At 45.6% G+C, this 12,081-nt stretch overlaps 3 protein-coding genes across 5 annotated transcripts; 1 reads left to right on the top strand and 2 right to left on the bottom strand.

Annotated features, from left to right (window-relative positions):
- Positions 1-360: 360 nt before the first annotated feature.
- decr1 (2,4-dienoyl CoA reductase 1, mitochondrial) lies at positions 361-2,976 on the bottom strand. Of its 2 annotated transcripts, none has more exons than XM_011605187.2 (10): positions 2,833-2,976; positions 2,060-2,265; positions 1,875-1,932; positions 1,702-1,788; positions 1,483-1,630; positions 1,309-1,408; positions 1,159-1,231; positions 939-1,085; positions 792-854; positions 361-714 (listed from the first exon to the last, which is right to left on the bottom strand). In XM_011605187.2, exons 1-10 carry the CDS (start codon positions 2,887-2,889, stop codon positions 655-657), a joined length of 999 nt encoding a protein of 332 aa, XP_011603489.2. In that variant the 5' UTR covers positions 2,890-2,976; the 3' UTR covers positions 361-654. The 2 variants fall into 2 exon arrangements, with proteins under 2 accessions (XP_011603489.2, XP_029695147.1); XM_029839287.1 differs by lacking the exon at positions 2,833-2,976 and adding an exon at positions 2,355-2,657.
- A 496-nt stretch (positions 2,977-3,472) lies between these two features.
- On the top strand, positions 3,473-5,380 carry pmvk (phosphomevalonate kinase). The gene is made up of 5 exons (XM_003965768.3): positions 3,473-3,698; positions 4,195-4,258; positions 4,332-4,484; positions 4,573-4,702; positions 4,876-5,380. The coding sequence occupies exons 1-5, from the start codon at positions 3,604-3,606 to the stop codon at positions 5,019-5,021; spliced, it is 588 nt and encodes a 195-aa protein (XP_003965817.1). The 5' UTR covers positions 3,473-3,603; the 3' UTR covers positions 5,022-5,380.
- On the bottom strand, positions 5,228-12,018 carry LOC101070032 (tropomyosin alpha-4 chain-like). 2 transcript variants are annotated; one of them, XM_011620899.2, is made up of 9 exons: positions 11,694-12,018; positions 11,075-11,206; positions 9,686-9,819; positions 9,251-9,368; positions 8,516-8,586; positions 8,201-8,276; positions 7,446-7,508; positions 5,957-6,026; positions 5,228-5,870 (listed from the first exon to the last, which is right to left on the bottom strand). In XM_011620899.2, exons 2-9 carry the CDS (start codon positions 11,204-11,206, stop codon positions 5,788-5,790), a joined length of 747 nt encoding a protein of 248 aa, XP_011619201.1. In that variant the 5' UTR covers positions 11,694-12,018; the 3' UTR covers positions 5,228-5,787. The 2 variants fall into 2 exon arrangements, with proteins under 2 accessions (XP_011619201.1, XP_003979445.1); XM_003979396.3 differs by having other exon boundaries at positions 11,075-11,209; positions 11,694-12,016.
- Positions 12,019-12,081: the final 63 nt, after the last annotated feature.

Genomic DNA, 12,081 nt, shown 5'->3' with positions numbered 1-12,081 from the left:
GGCCTCTAGCAGCAGAACTAAGATATTAACCTAATAATTTGACGACCGTCTAAATATGATAATTATGTCTAGGATAATAACTGGAACTACAGAATTACTATCAGCTAAGACTAAAAGTGAACACTGTCAGCACATTAACAAGCTGCAGCTTTTCTGTCCCTGAACCAACAGTGAAGCTCTCCAACCCACAGACAGACAGCAGCCAGCTTCTTCTTCTTCTTCTCCTTTTGATGACGGTGGGGGCGATGCGGGGGTCGATCCAACTGAGGGTCAGCCTCGACCCTAACCCTCGATGATGCCAAACTCAGTGAAGCCTCAGTAAATGTTTTCAATCTTCCAGGTCAAAGAAATCTTAGAATCTTGAAACAAATCAACATCTTTAATTGAGCTTGACAAATGTATTTGGACAGATGCTGCATCTGTCCTCGTCTCCCAGTCCACCTGTGTCCCACCTGATGCATATTCATCATCATCTTCTACTAGAACCTTTATACTGTTGGAACCCCCCACCACTAACGACTTGAAGAATGAATGTTTCGTTCACCCTCTTAAGATAAACACGGGAAGTGTGACATCACTGTCAATCATAACAGAATCTGATGACATCATCAGTTGAGGAGCTCCACTTGGCCATCTGATTGGACGTCTGGACTGTCAGGCTGACTTCGTTTTCCGAATCATGGCCTCCATTATCTTCCACTGGTCTGGACTCACCTGACAAACGATGAACAAGATGACAAAAAAGACCAAAAGGCTTCCCTCTGAAGGAAACGCTTGATTGTGACACGGACCTTGTGAAGTTCGTTAAACTCGCCAGCCATGAAGACAAATTCGCCTCCATCAAAGCGGATCACCTGAAAGAAACATTTGTGGTCAAAACCACAGATTCCCACATGTCCGAATGCATCAGCGGGTTAGTTGAGCTTGGTCAATCTCACAGCTCCAGACATCCAGTTAGCATAGCCGCTGCACAGGTAGGCTGCCAGGTTTGCCAGCTCTTTAGGTGTCCCTAATCGACCCGTTGGAATCCGGCCGATCGCGCCTTTTTCGAAGGCTCCGGTCGGGTCCAGACGACTAAACGCCCCCTGAGCACAACAACCACGTCACAGTAGGTGAACAATAACAAGCGTAAACAAACATCGCCGCTACGGTCAGCACCTTGGTTTTGATTGGTCCGGGATGGATTATATTGAACCTATGGCCATAGCGCCCCCATTCTGCAGCCAGAGACCTTACAAACATCAACAACTGCAGTAAATATGCGAAACAACACAGCTGCCATGGCAGTGATTCTGATCGGAGACACACTTGTACATGGCTTCCACCCCGGCCTTCGCAGATGCACTTGGAACCACAAAACCAGAACCAGACTCGGCGTAGATGGTGCCGATGACCAGAAAGGAAGCACCTAACACAACGGCAGCATTATCACGCAGCCGAATTTCGTTAGCTGTGACGTCACTGCGGATCGTGACCTCCCACCTTTCTGACCCTGGATCAGCCTCTTGCCCAGCTCCAGAGTGACGAAGGCTGTCCCGTTCAGGACGATGTCAGTTATGCTCTTCCAGGCATTTGGTGAAAGACGCTCCGACGGACAAATGAAGTTTCCTGCAGCATTGTTGATAATCACCTGCACCGATCAGAAAGAAGGTGACGTCACATGTCGCCCACGTGTTTGTGTGTTGATTTTGTTGTTTTTACATCAGGCAGGCCGGTTAGCTTCTCCATCTCGTCCACACATCGGGAGACAGCCTCTGGATCCCTGACGTCGCACTGGAGCGCGTGGACCTGCAGACAGAGGCATGGGTGGTTAGCCTGGCACAAGTTCAAGCTAGCTGCTTCGGCAGAACGCCGATCGCCTTCTGGTTTCCGACCTTGTTTCCGGTCTGACTGCTGATCTCTTCGGCTGTTTGCTGCAGAACATCCAACTTCCTGAAGCGTGAACAGAAATGCTTTCATAAATGAAAAACATCAATTGTGAAGGCCTTGGTGCAACCTACAAACCAGGAAACTAGGTTTCCATTAAAGGTCTCCTTCCATCGGTAAGTAAATACCCGACCTGCTGGTTATGACGCACTGAGCTCCCAGCTGTGACAGAGTGCTGGTCATGACCCGGCCCAGGCCTGTCCCTCCTCCTGTGATGAAGGCCACCTTGTTGCTGAAGCTTCCTGTTGGCAGCATGGTGTTTTCATCTGGCTGGAAGAAGCGTGACTGAGGAGGAGGAGGGCTGGTCTGACGAAGAACAGTCGAGCTATGGAACCATGACTGAGAGACATACAGGTTTACTTTAGAACAGCTGAACAGTTTTGCTTTCAGCTCATGCTGACTTTAAAAGGCACGGGACACAAACACACCGAGTTGGATATTGTGACGTCACTTGATATATCTTATGTAGTCATTCTTTTTCTGCTCTAGAACATTTAACTGACGCTCAGGTCTGGGTTCTGATCGTCCAGCTCACATATGGTAGTTTCTCCACCATGGAAGTGTAATGATCTACCTGCCACCCCAGATGAAGTTGCTGACTTACTTCCTAACCTGCAGAACGTGTCACTTTCCTGACCAATCATAGAAGACCAACAACTAGAGTCACAGCCATTGGATGTTGAACCTGTCCATCAAACACGTTTTAATTTAAATACAGACGAAAGATAAGATCCTTCAGTGGAACTTGGCGTGATTACACTTGAATTCAACAGAAATGATATTCAACGAATGATAAACTGGATCAAGGAAACTGGACTCGGACACACACACACGCACGCGCGCGCGCACGCACGCACTGCAAAGTTTAAGGTTTAAAGGCTAAGCAAAAAAAAAACATTTTCTTACCCTCTGAACTAAATTTCTGGAACTTTTAGCTATTCTACCCACTACGGCAGCTGCCATCTTGCTCGAAATTAGGTGTCCTTCGACCGGGAATATACCAACAACAGGAACAGGGAGGGGAGAAAAGTGGTCGTGACCATTTCAGATTGTGATCATGCAAAGAGCTTTTTTTTTTTTTTTAAACGGAATACATCCATCAAAAAGGAAATTGTTAAACGTGTTTTAAACCTAATGGATACAATCTATAAAACGATATAGAATTATGACTTTTAAGACAAAATCAAGGATTTTCAATAAACTCTTTCTGTAATGGATTAAAGCAAGAACTACCTCTAAAGGGGGAAAGAGAATGTGCGGTGATTTTTCCAATAATACATACTTAATATGCAAACTTAATGGTTTAAGATTGGTAACCTCGTAAAGCGCAACTGCCTTTTTAATCTGACTCCGCCCCAATTAGTGTCGTACATTGTGACGTATATCGCACGTTACCATAATGTGTGTTACGGTCAGGGACTTCAATTAAACACACCGGATTATATAAACTGTGTCGATTACACTATGGAATGCAATTATTACTGCATTATCAGTGATTATTATTAATCTTACAGCGGTCGTGAAATTATGTTAACTGCAGTTCTACTTTGAAACGCTTTCGGTTTACTCTAATAGTTACGGTAAACTTTAAAGTGGTCCGACACACGAAGCAGGAAAACAACAAATATGCAACAACTGGGCGATCAACTGCAGAGAAGTGGTCAGAAATCCTGACTGATGGATCATGGAAGCCCAGACCCCAGACTGATTCTGATTTTCAGCGGGAAGCGAAAGTCCGGAAAAGATTATGTGACGGATCTGATGCAAAGGCGGTAAAATCCATCAGATTTTGTCACTGAGCTATTTGGTATCGATCAGTTATTATGTAGAATGGGTTTTAGAAATGAAAACAAATGCGAGCAACTGGCCATGTTAGTTCAGATTAATAAGTCCCCAACTGGCGCCTGAAACTAAGGATCTTGTTAGTTGATCCATTGATGATGCTGTTGACCCGTTATCAACCTTATTATCGCCACCAAGGGAGGTCACGTGACAGGCGTTGATTGGTTTTTAGCAGAATAACTCAAAATGTTGTGAATGGGTTTTCATGAAATCCCCAGAAAATGTTAATAATTGTACGAGGTAGCACTATTTAAATTTTGGTGATGCTCTGGATTCCAGAGGTACTTTGACCTTCCAACAATCAAAGAAAAGGGGTTTGATCCCATAGCAACCTGCTGTTATTCAAGCTTGTACTGGACCAACGTGATTTCATGTATATGTGGAGTCACGTGATTATCTAATAGTCCTGTGACTGTCGTTGTGTAGACTAGGTCCTGCTCAGTGCTGCGTCCTCCGACTGTCTGGACCTCTCAAACAGCAGTATGCCCAGGTAGGGTCAACGCCTGCCGTCCCCACGGTAACAATGCTGTGGCCAACTCATGCTTGTTCTGCTGCTTCTGCAGGAACACGGACTGGATCTGAACGAGCTGCTGAGTCCTGGTCCATACAAGGAGCAGTACCGGGCCAGTATGATTAATTGGGGGGAAATTCGCCGACGCTCAGACCCAGGATTCTTCTGTCGATTAGCAACCAGAGAAGCATGGCAACCAGTCTGGGTATGATGTCAAAGCTAATGTTGATGGAAACACTCCTTTGGAGCAAACCCGTTTCCAGGCTATCACATTGCTGTTCTGCACCGGTCAGATGGTGAGTGATGCACGGCGCCTGTCGGACCTGCAGTGGTTCTGGTCAAAATTTCCCCAACAGACACAGAGCGTCAGAGTTCAATGTTCAGACAGAACACGCCAGCAGAGGGGGTGGAGCTTTACAGCAGGTCAGAGCACCATTTTGTACAGAAATTCAAACATTGGGTAGCAGTGAGAGGAACAAAATAGCCATAGATGATTCTGAATTGTAGATCTTTAAACATATTTGCTAAACCTTTTAAGTATTTATGGATGATTTATATTTATAATCTGTATTACACCATTTACTCGTCTGTCTCAGGTGTTGATGACTCCGAGTCCGAATGCGGGCTGGACAGGGGTGTTGAATTTGATTGGATCATCAATAATGACACCGATGGTGCCTCATTAGAAGAGCAGCTGCAGCCACTCCTGAAACTGGCTGTCGAGGCAGCCGATAGTCACTGATCAATCGTTTGACTCAGTGACTGATCTGGAACGGAGCAGCTTCCAAGGCCAAGACCTTTTCTTGTCTGCTGGAGCAAAGGCCGATAGGAAATGTTGGGAATTAACTCTACAAGGAGCAACTGGAACAAACTTTACACCTGACCATCATTTGAAGATTTACACATTCTACAGGAATCTGTTCAAATAAAAGCATAGAGTCAGTTTAGATCTACATATCACAGGTGTTTTATTGTATAAAATTGGTTCTCCCACATTTGACAATTAGCTGTGACATTACAAATCATGTCATTTTGATGTCAGGTTCTTGGTCAGAACAGTCATGAAGTGTAATATTCCATCATTAAAGGTCATGATCAAAGCAAAAATAATACAGGGAATGTGTTGCAAGGCTTTGATTGGCTCTTCTACCATATCAGTGGAATGCAGTGACACTGAGCCACACCCCCTTGGAACAGAAATAAGAAATGATTGGATAAGATTACTCAAAATAAAGCATTATTCGCCCCAAAAAACAAGTACGGAAACAAACCGTTAAGACAAATGAAAGTAATTAGCTCTTAACAAAGGAATCAATTTCCCCTTATAGCACCTCTTCCTCAGGCCGGACCTGTCAAAGGGAGGAGGAAATAGCAGAGAGGGGGGAACAAAGAAGGTGGCACTGTCAGAGGGAGGAGCGGAGGAGGCAGCTCCAGAGTTTGAAGGAATGTTTGAAAGAGGGGGACAGTGATGTCCTCAGGCAGCAGAGGGGAGGAGGTGGCACGGAAGATCAGAGGAAGTTGAGGTCATGCAGGGTCTGTTCCAGAGTGGCGTTGATCTTAACATTCTCCTCTTGGGCTTTACTGACTGCCTCTGGAATAAAGACATTAGACGAATGAGCAAAGAGGAAAGAAGATGAATAAATTGATAAAACCAGTCTGAGGTCAGGCCCAACCCACCTTCCAGGTTATTGATGGTTCTCTCACAATTGTCCCGAGAACGTTCTGCCTCTTCCGCTCTGCTCTCCGCCTGAAAGGCACCAAAGAAGGTGAAGTAACGATGGCAACTCATTCCTCTTTACTTGGGTAATTGGTTCTTGCCATGATATGAATTCTAACAGTTGTCCAATAGAGGCGTCAGCTGTGTAACAACCTGACATCTGCACGTTACCGATGGTCCCAACCCCAGTAATACGGCAAGAACTTCCACTACGCAACCCTGACAAGGCCCATTTCAGCTCATGAAGCTCATTAAGAGAACACCAAGGGTTTGCAGCCCAATCGAGAAAAATCAAAGGGTGTCTACTTTAAGGAATCTAAAATACAAGACACATTTAGTTATTTCATACTCATTTGTTAAGTACACAATTCTGCATGTGCTCAGTCATGGTTTTGATGCCTTCAGTGAACATCTACAATGTAAATAGCCGTGAAAATAAAGAAAATGCATTGAATGGTGTGTCCAAACTTTTGGCCAGTACTGTATACATATACAGTATACATTTCAGAACTGTATGAACCCATGATGGGCTAAACAAACATCGACATGTTCTGGGTTAGTCCTCGTCCATCACGATGAGATGGAGTAAACTGAAGTAGCTGCTGTAGCCAGCCAGCCTTACTCAGGCAGGCTTCCAAATGCTCACTCATAATCTTCACGTGTGAAAATGCTGACTAGCATAACAAAGTGGAGCAGGATAATGCAGCCATTGAAGTAGCACATTTTCTCCTGTTTGGGGGCTTTTTATCTGAAAGTTTCAGAACTCTACATGGGCCCGGAACTTCAGCTGAATTCAGTCAGTACGAGGCGTTAAAATCTCACCCTGCACTTCAAATGAGTTCGGAGGAAACAACGCTGCAATTTGTGATTGGGTAACACGCAAGTGTAGCAACTGGCTCAGTCTCAAACGTCTGTCAAACTGACAGAAAACTGTCCGTCGGCTCTGTAGTGCACGAGCGCACGGCAGCTTGCTAACTAGTTAGTTAGTTTCCCACTGGAGTTTTGCACGTGAGGTTCACCTGCGACCCACCCATTGGAAATTGCCAGTGAGGACGGAGCCTTCATCTTACAGTAGAGAGGAAGTCAGCCTCCCGTACCTGGACAGGGAGCTGGTTCCACAGCAGGGGGCCCATAGCTGAATGCTCGGCCCCCATTCTCCTGTTAAAGGTCCTCGTAGGTCAGCAAAAGGATTTTACAGGCTGTTCTGAATTTAATAGGCAGCTAATGAAAAGAAGTCAGCACAGTCACATGACCTCCTGTGTACCTTCTGTCAGAGGTGCTATTACTGGCTCTTTAGCTCACTACCTTGCAGCGAGGACCTGCACCTCTGCAGCGTTTGAATCATCCCGTCGCTTACGGAGCTGCAGGTTTGTTCGTGACAGAATGTAGACGCCAGAGGTGATGATGTCAGACACATGACAGCGAAACAATAGTGACAACAGGTCTTACCTTCTTGACTTTGTCGGTCAGGTTCCTAATCTCCTCCTCGTACTTGTCCTCCTTTACGGAGTACTGAGGAACAATGAGACGAGCGGTCAGAAAGACGGGTCAACAGGATACAAATGGACAGGAAGCAGATTTAAACATTCAGTTTATTTTGAGACAGAGATCCAGGTTTCCAGCTGTACCACAGCAATGATAGAATATAATCAGTGCAGGTAAACTACTGCAACCAAGTAAAAGAATAAAACTCTTAACTCCCAATTGTAGAAAGGACTTTATTTTATGAATATGAGGAGTTGCTTCATCTGGGAAACTCAAAATGGCTCCTGACCAGGTGACGGTTGGGTGTTTGTTTCCATGATGATGCGCACAGGTGAACACCGCACCCAGATGGCCTCAGGGATGACCTGGAGGCTGCAGATGAACCTGCTGTTCACCTGCAGACGCTCCCCCTGAGGCACTTCCTGTCTATTGGGTCGATCAAACAACAGGACGCGTTTAAGGAGGCGTTTCCCTGAACAGGTCCCACTAATCCTCAGAAGTGACCCGTATGGCCCCCTGGTGGCCGTCTGCACTACAGCTCATTGTGAATTCTACGTCAATTTTACGTGGACCCCACTAAAAGTCACAAATTTGATCGATACAAATTGGAAAATTTCATATTTTTACTTGACTCTAAAATAAAGACCATCTTTCCTTCACCTCTGAGCAGAGCGACTCACCCGAGTCAGGCAGGGAAATGTGGCGGAAGCTTCTCTTACCTTCTCGACCTGGGCCTCCAGAGATCTTGAGGTTGAAAACACCGATTTCAACTCCTCCTCCAAAATACGGCACTTACTGCGAATAAGACATAACACCGCGTCAGAATGGTGGTCATGCTCGTGCCCAGACTGCTGTTACCTCAGCGCTTGTGAGCTGAGTGTGAAGGACACACACACACCAGTCAAAGTTGCTAAAGGTCAGAGGTCAAAAGAAGCAACAAGCTCAGAGGAATCAAGTGATCCGAGTGACCACTGAACCACAATGCTGCCTGGTAGTGAGACAGAGAGGGTGTGTGTGTGTGTGTGTGTGTGTACCTCTCAGATTTGGCAGCCCGGTCCTCAGCTCGTTCCAGCTCTCCTTCGACACGGGTCAGTTTACGAGCATTCTGTCAAAAAAAATTGAATCAATAGTTTTTGTTTAATGCAGAATATTATGAGTTTGTCATATTTTAATTTAGTTAAACATACAAACATAAGATAATATCGATAAGTCAATAGTGGTGAGACAAGATGACACCAACTACCAGTCCAGTCCATGGATGTCACACCAACGGCGTCCAGTCTTGGACACACTAGTTTCCATTTTCTTTATTTTTTTCTCCATCATCCGTTTGTGTCATTTTAATGTAGAACATGAAGTAAGAACTCTCACACAGACTCTGCAGCATGTAAAACCTGCACAGTAGTGATCAGAACACACACTGGTGTAACCTCGCCCAGATCCTCTACAGGATCTAACGGACCCATTATGCAGCAGCAGACAATAGCAGGAGCTGCCTCAGGTCCTTGACCTGATCAAAGCACACCAGGAAAGATCAAAAAGAAACCCCCTTTGCTTCTTGTGAGAGTACAGCTCTGTCTTTATATAATATTTATATTATATTCAGCTGGTTTCAGAGATAACGAGGACCAAACTAAAGATGCATTTCTACAAACTGAGGGTGTCTGCAGAGAAACAACCTTCGGCAGGTTCAGAATTTCAGAACTTGGTCCAAATACTTCTCTGGCCTGAAGGGGGCCCTTAAAACTGCTGTAATTAATAGAACTTACCTCCTCATACTTGAGGTCAGCCTCCTCTGCTATCTTTTTGGCTTCGTTCAGCTGATACTCCAGGAGCTCCAGCTTCTCTTCATCCTTCTGAGCTCTGTTCTCGATCACCTTCATACCTCTGCAGGGGGGCCAAAGGACAGAGTGAGGAGGTATCTACAAGGCACGGAGCTGTGGTGCAGCCGTCATCTTCGTTGTGCTGGTACCAACTGTCTGGTCTCAGTCTCTTATCATAAATCAGCATGTGATGTCATTAACTCTACCCCTCCCCCACGTTCTATGTCCTAGAAATTACAAACAGTATTGAAAACGTAATGTTTTGCATTTTTATATTGGCTCTCAGAGCAACCAGTCTTTTTGGCTCAGGTGGTGGTGAAACAGCCTGTTGCAACAGCCTGAAGCAACAACTGAACATATTTGCCAGCATCGCTAACGCACCTCTCGCTCTCATCTGCAACCTTCTCCACCTCCTCCACCTTACGAAGAGCATCTGCGAGCCTCTCCTGAGTTCTGTCCAGGGTGTCCTCCTCATTTTGTAGACGGTTTGACAGAGTGGTCACTTCCATCTCTGCCTGAAGACAAAAACAAGCTGTGTTAGCACACGTATGCTAGCTGGAACAAGACAGTGAGCTGACGATCTGAGCTGCCCAACACAACACTCCAGGATCACTGCCTCACCTCCTCATGCTTACATGAATGAGGAGATCCTGACCGCTGTGTAGTTTTAATGAGAATTTAATCTTATAAAATAGGAGATCATCAGCCTGATGTCTGTATTGTTCACTCAGCAGTAGAATATCCATCAGGTATTACGGATCATTATAGCCATTACACAACATAAAGTCTGGATCATATTTGTTATCATTTACTCTTTCCATTGAAAGTATAAAAACTGTAAAAAACTGCAGAGCACATTTCTGAATATGTTTCCAATGACAGTCTTATGACATAGAAAATGTGTTGCAATTGGTATTTTCACCACAAGGTGTCTCTAGCACTCACACGACGAACCTGTAACTTCTGGACAGAAGACACAGGTGGACAAAAAGGTGGGACAGACTGAAGAAGTGTGACGAAAAAGATAATGGACGCAATCAGTGCTGAAAACACCCAAAAAGGGAAAACCTGTAACTGTTGGTACAGTGGATCCCGGTGATGAACCAACCCATTCTGTACGTGTTTGTTATGAGGCGCCAGCTGATCAGATCTTTGCTCACATGTTGCAGTCTGCTTATCTTCCAACTACGACAGAAGTGTGCTTCAGATGACACCCACAGTTCTGACATCACACCATGAGGCCCCCCTTAAGTCCTTGCAGTACCCGACTCATGAGGTTTATAACCCTGCAGCGAAGGTCCCGTACCTCTGGGCGATCGATCACTGACGCTGCCTCCGTCACTAACCACCACCAACATCATTACGGAATCATCCAACATCAAACAGGAACTTGTGAGGACAGACACACACACACACACACACACACACACACACACACACAGATTTGTGCAGTTTCATAAAGATTTTGTAAAAGTAGAAAAGGTCTTAAAGGCCGACAGGATTCTTCTCTGGAAACATCTTGAAACAGTTGAGCCCACATTCTCTACAAGTTTGAACTAGCCCGGGGAATCTTGGGTGTAAGCTCAACCTAGACACCCTCTCAGCCGGCCCCACCTCCACCTCCACCAACACGTATCGGCAGAAGAGAAGAACAGAAAGACAACTCAACACAGCTCCAAGCCCGTGAACACCTGAAGCATACCTGACATTTTTCATCCTCCTCTCTCACACCCCCACCACCATCTTGTACAAGTGAAAAGGTGTTTGTACCTCCTCTCTGGTCCTCCGCTCCTTCTCTACCTCCTTCTGCAGCCTCTCAGCTCTCTCCATGGCCTCTTCCACCTGGTCCTGCAGGACTTTGATCTTCTTCTTGACTGCATCGACGCTGATTGATCCACTCATCTTCTGGCAGGAGAGAACCCAGAAGCTTTCAGTGTGCCGTCTACAGCCTGCTAGCTCAAGATGCTTCACTGAAAAGCACCTTTTTAGTGACACATCCCTGTTCACATCTCTTTAGCGTGTATTTTTAAGTATTGACTAACTTTAGAAAGACTGATCATGAGGAGTCTTTAAATGAAAATCTTGGTTTTCTAGTCTTGACATCATTTACGATCGGAGGCTTCTCAACACTACTTATGTGAGCACAGTTGAAACTGGTTCGTTTGTTGCATGTGACGTCAATCCGTCCTCAGTATATTTACCTTTTGGACCATGAAATGCATCTTAAAACAGTATTCATCACACTTTTAAAGCTGGCGTCTGGTTGTGCCATTAGCACGCTAGCTGTAAATGTTAACTACCAACCACCGCCCTGTCAAGCTGCTAGCAGCCATTAACAGCAGCGGTAGTTAACAGGTTAACAGCTGTGACACCGAGTGAGTCTCCTCACCTGGTCGGCTGTTCTGGGTAAACGAAAGTCCGTGCGTCTCAAACCTGGCTTCACCTGAAGCCGTCACTTCCCTGTTAGCTAAATGCTAACGGACTATTAGCGGCTAATTGAGCAGAGCTGCTAGCCCCAAAATTAGAGAAAACGTCTGGAAGCAGATGAGCCTGGAGACTTTGGAGGTTCTGCTTCAGATTGAGGGGTTGCGCGTCCCTATTCCAGCGTTGGTTTAGTGTTCTTGTGCTGAAGGGACCACTTGTGCCGCTCTTCACCGTCTGAATTCCTCAAACAGCCAACTCCCAAATACGGACTACACCCACTTCCGCGTTAAATTCCCTCCACGGGAAGTGACGCAATCGGTCGCGTGGGTCGCAAATATTTAGAAAAATTAAAA

This window comes from Takifugu rubripes, chromosome 7 (genome assembly GCF_901000725.2).
Source record: "Takifugu rubripes chromosome 7, fTakRub1.2, whole genome shotgun sequence".
NCBI classification, from domain to species: Eukaryota; Metazoa; Chordata; class Actinopteri; order Tetraodontiformes; family Tetraodontidae; genus Takifugu; species Takifugu rubripes.
The sequence above is the reverse complement of the archived record's forward strand: the minus strand, read 5'-3'. Positions and strand labels throughout refer to the sequence as shown.

Coding starts and splice junctions, on each gene's coding strand:
- decr1 (XM_011605187.2), bottom strand. CDS start 2,889: ATGGCAGCTGCCGTAGTGGGTAGAATAGCTAAAAGTTCCAGAAATTTA. Junction 1,631..1,701: donor AGCTAACCGGCCTGCCTGAT/GTAAAAACAACA, acceptor TGATCGGTGCAG/GTGATTATCAACAATGCTGC. Junction 1,409..1,482: donor GCTGATCCAGGGTCAGAAAG/GTGGGAGGTCAC, acceptor CCGTTGTGTTAG/GTGCTTCCTTTCTGGTCATC.
- pmvk (XM_003965768.3), top strand. CDS start 3,604: ATGGATCATGGAAGCCCAGACCCCAGACTGATTCTGATTTTCAGCGGG. Junction 4,259..4,331: donor TCAAACAGCAGTATGCCCAG/GTAGGGTCAACG, acceptor CTGCTTCTGCAG/GAACACGGACTGGATCTGAA. Junction 4,703..4,875: donor GGGGTGGAGCTTTACAGCAG/GTCAGAGCACCA, acceptor CGTCTGTCTCAG/GTGTTGATGACTCCGAGTCC.
- LOC101070032 (XM_011620899.2), bottom strand. CDS start 11,206: ATGAGTGGATCAATCAGCGTCGATGCAGTCAAGAAGAAGATCAAAGTC. Junction 7,509..8,200: donor TGGAGGCCCAGGTCGAGAAG/GTAAGAGAAGCT, acceptor ATTGTTCCTCAG/TACTCCGTAAAGGAGGACAA. Junction 5,871..5,956: donor AACCATCAATAACCTGGAAG/GTGGGTTGGGCC, acceptor TCTTTATTCCAG/AGGCAGTCAGTAAAGCCCAA.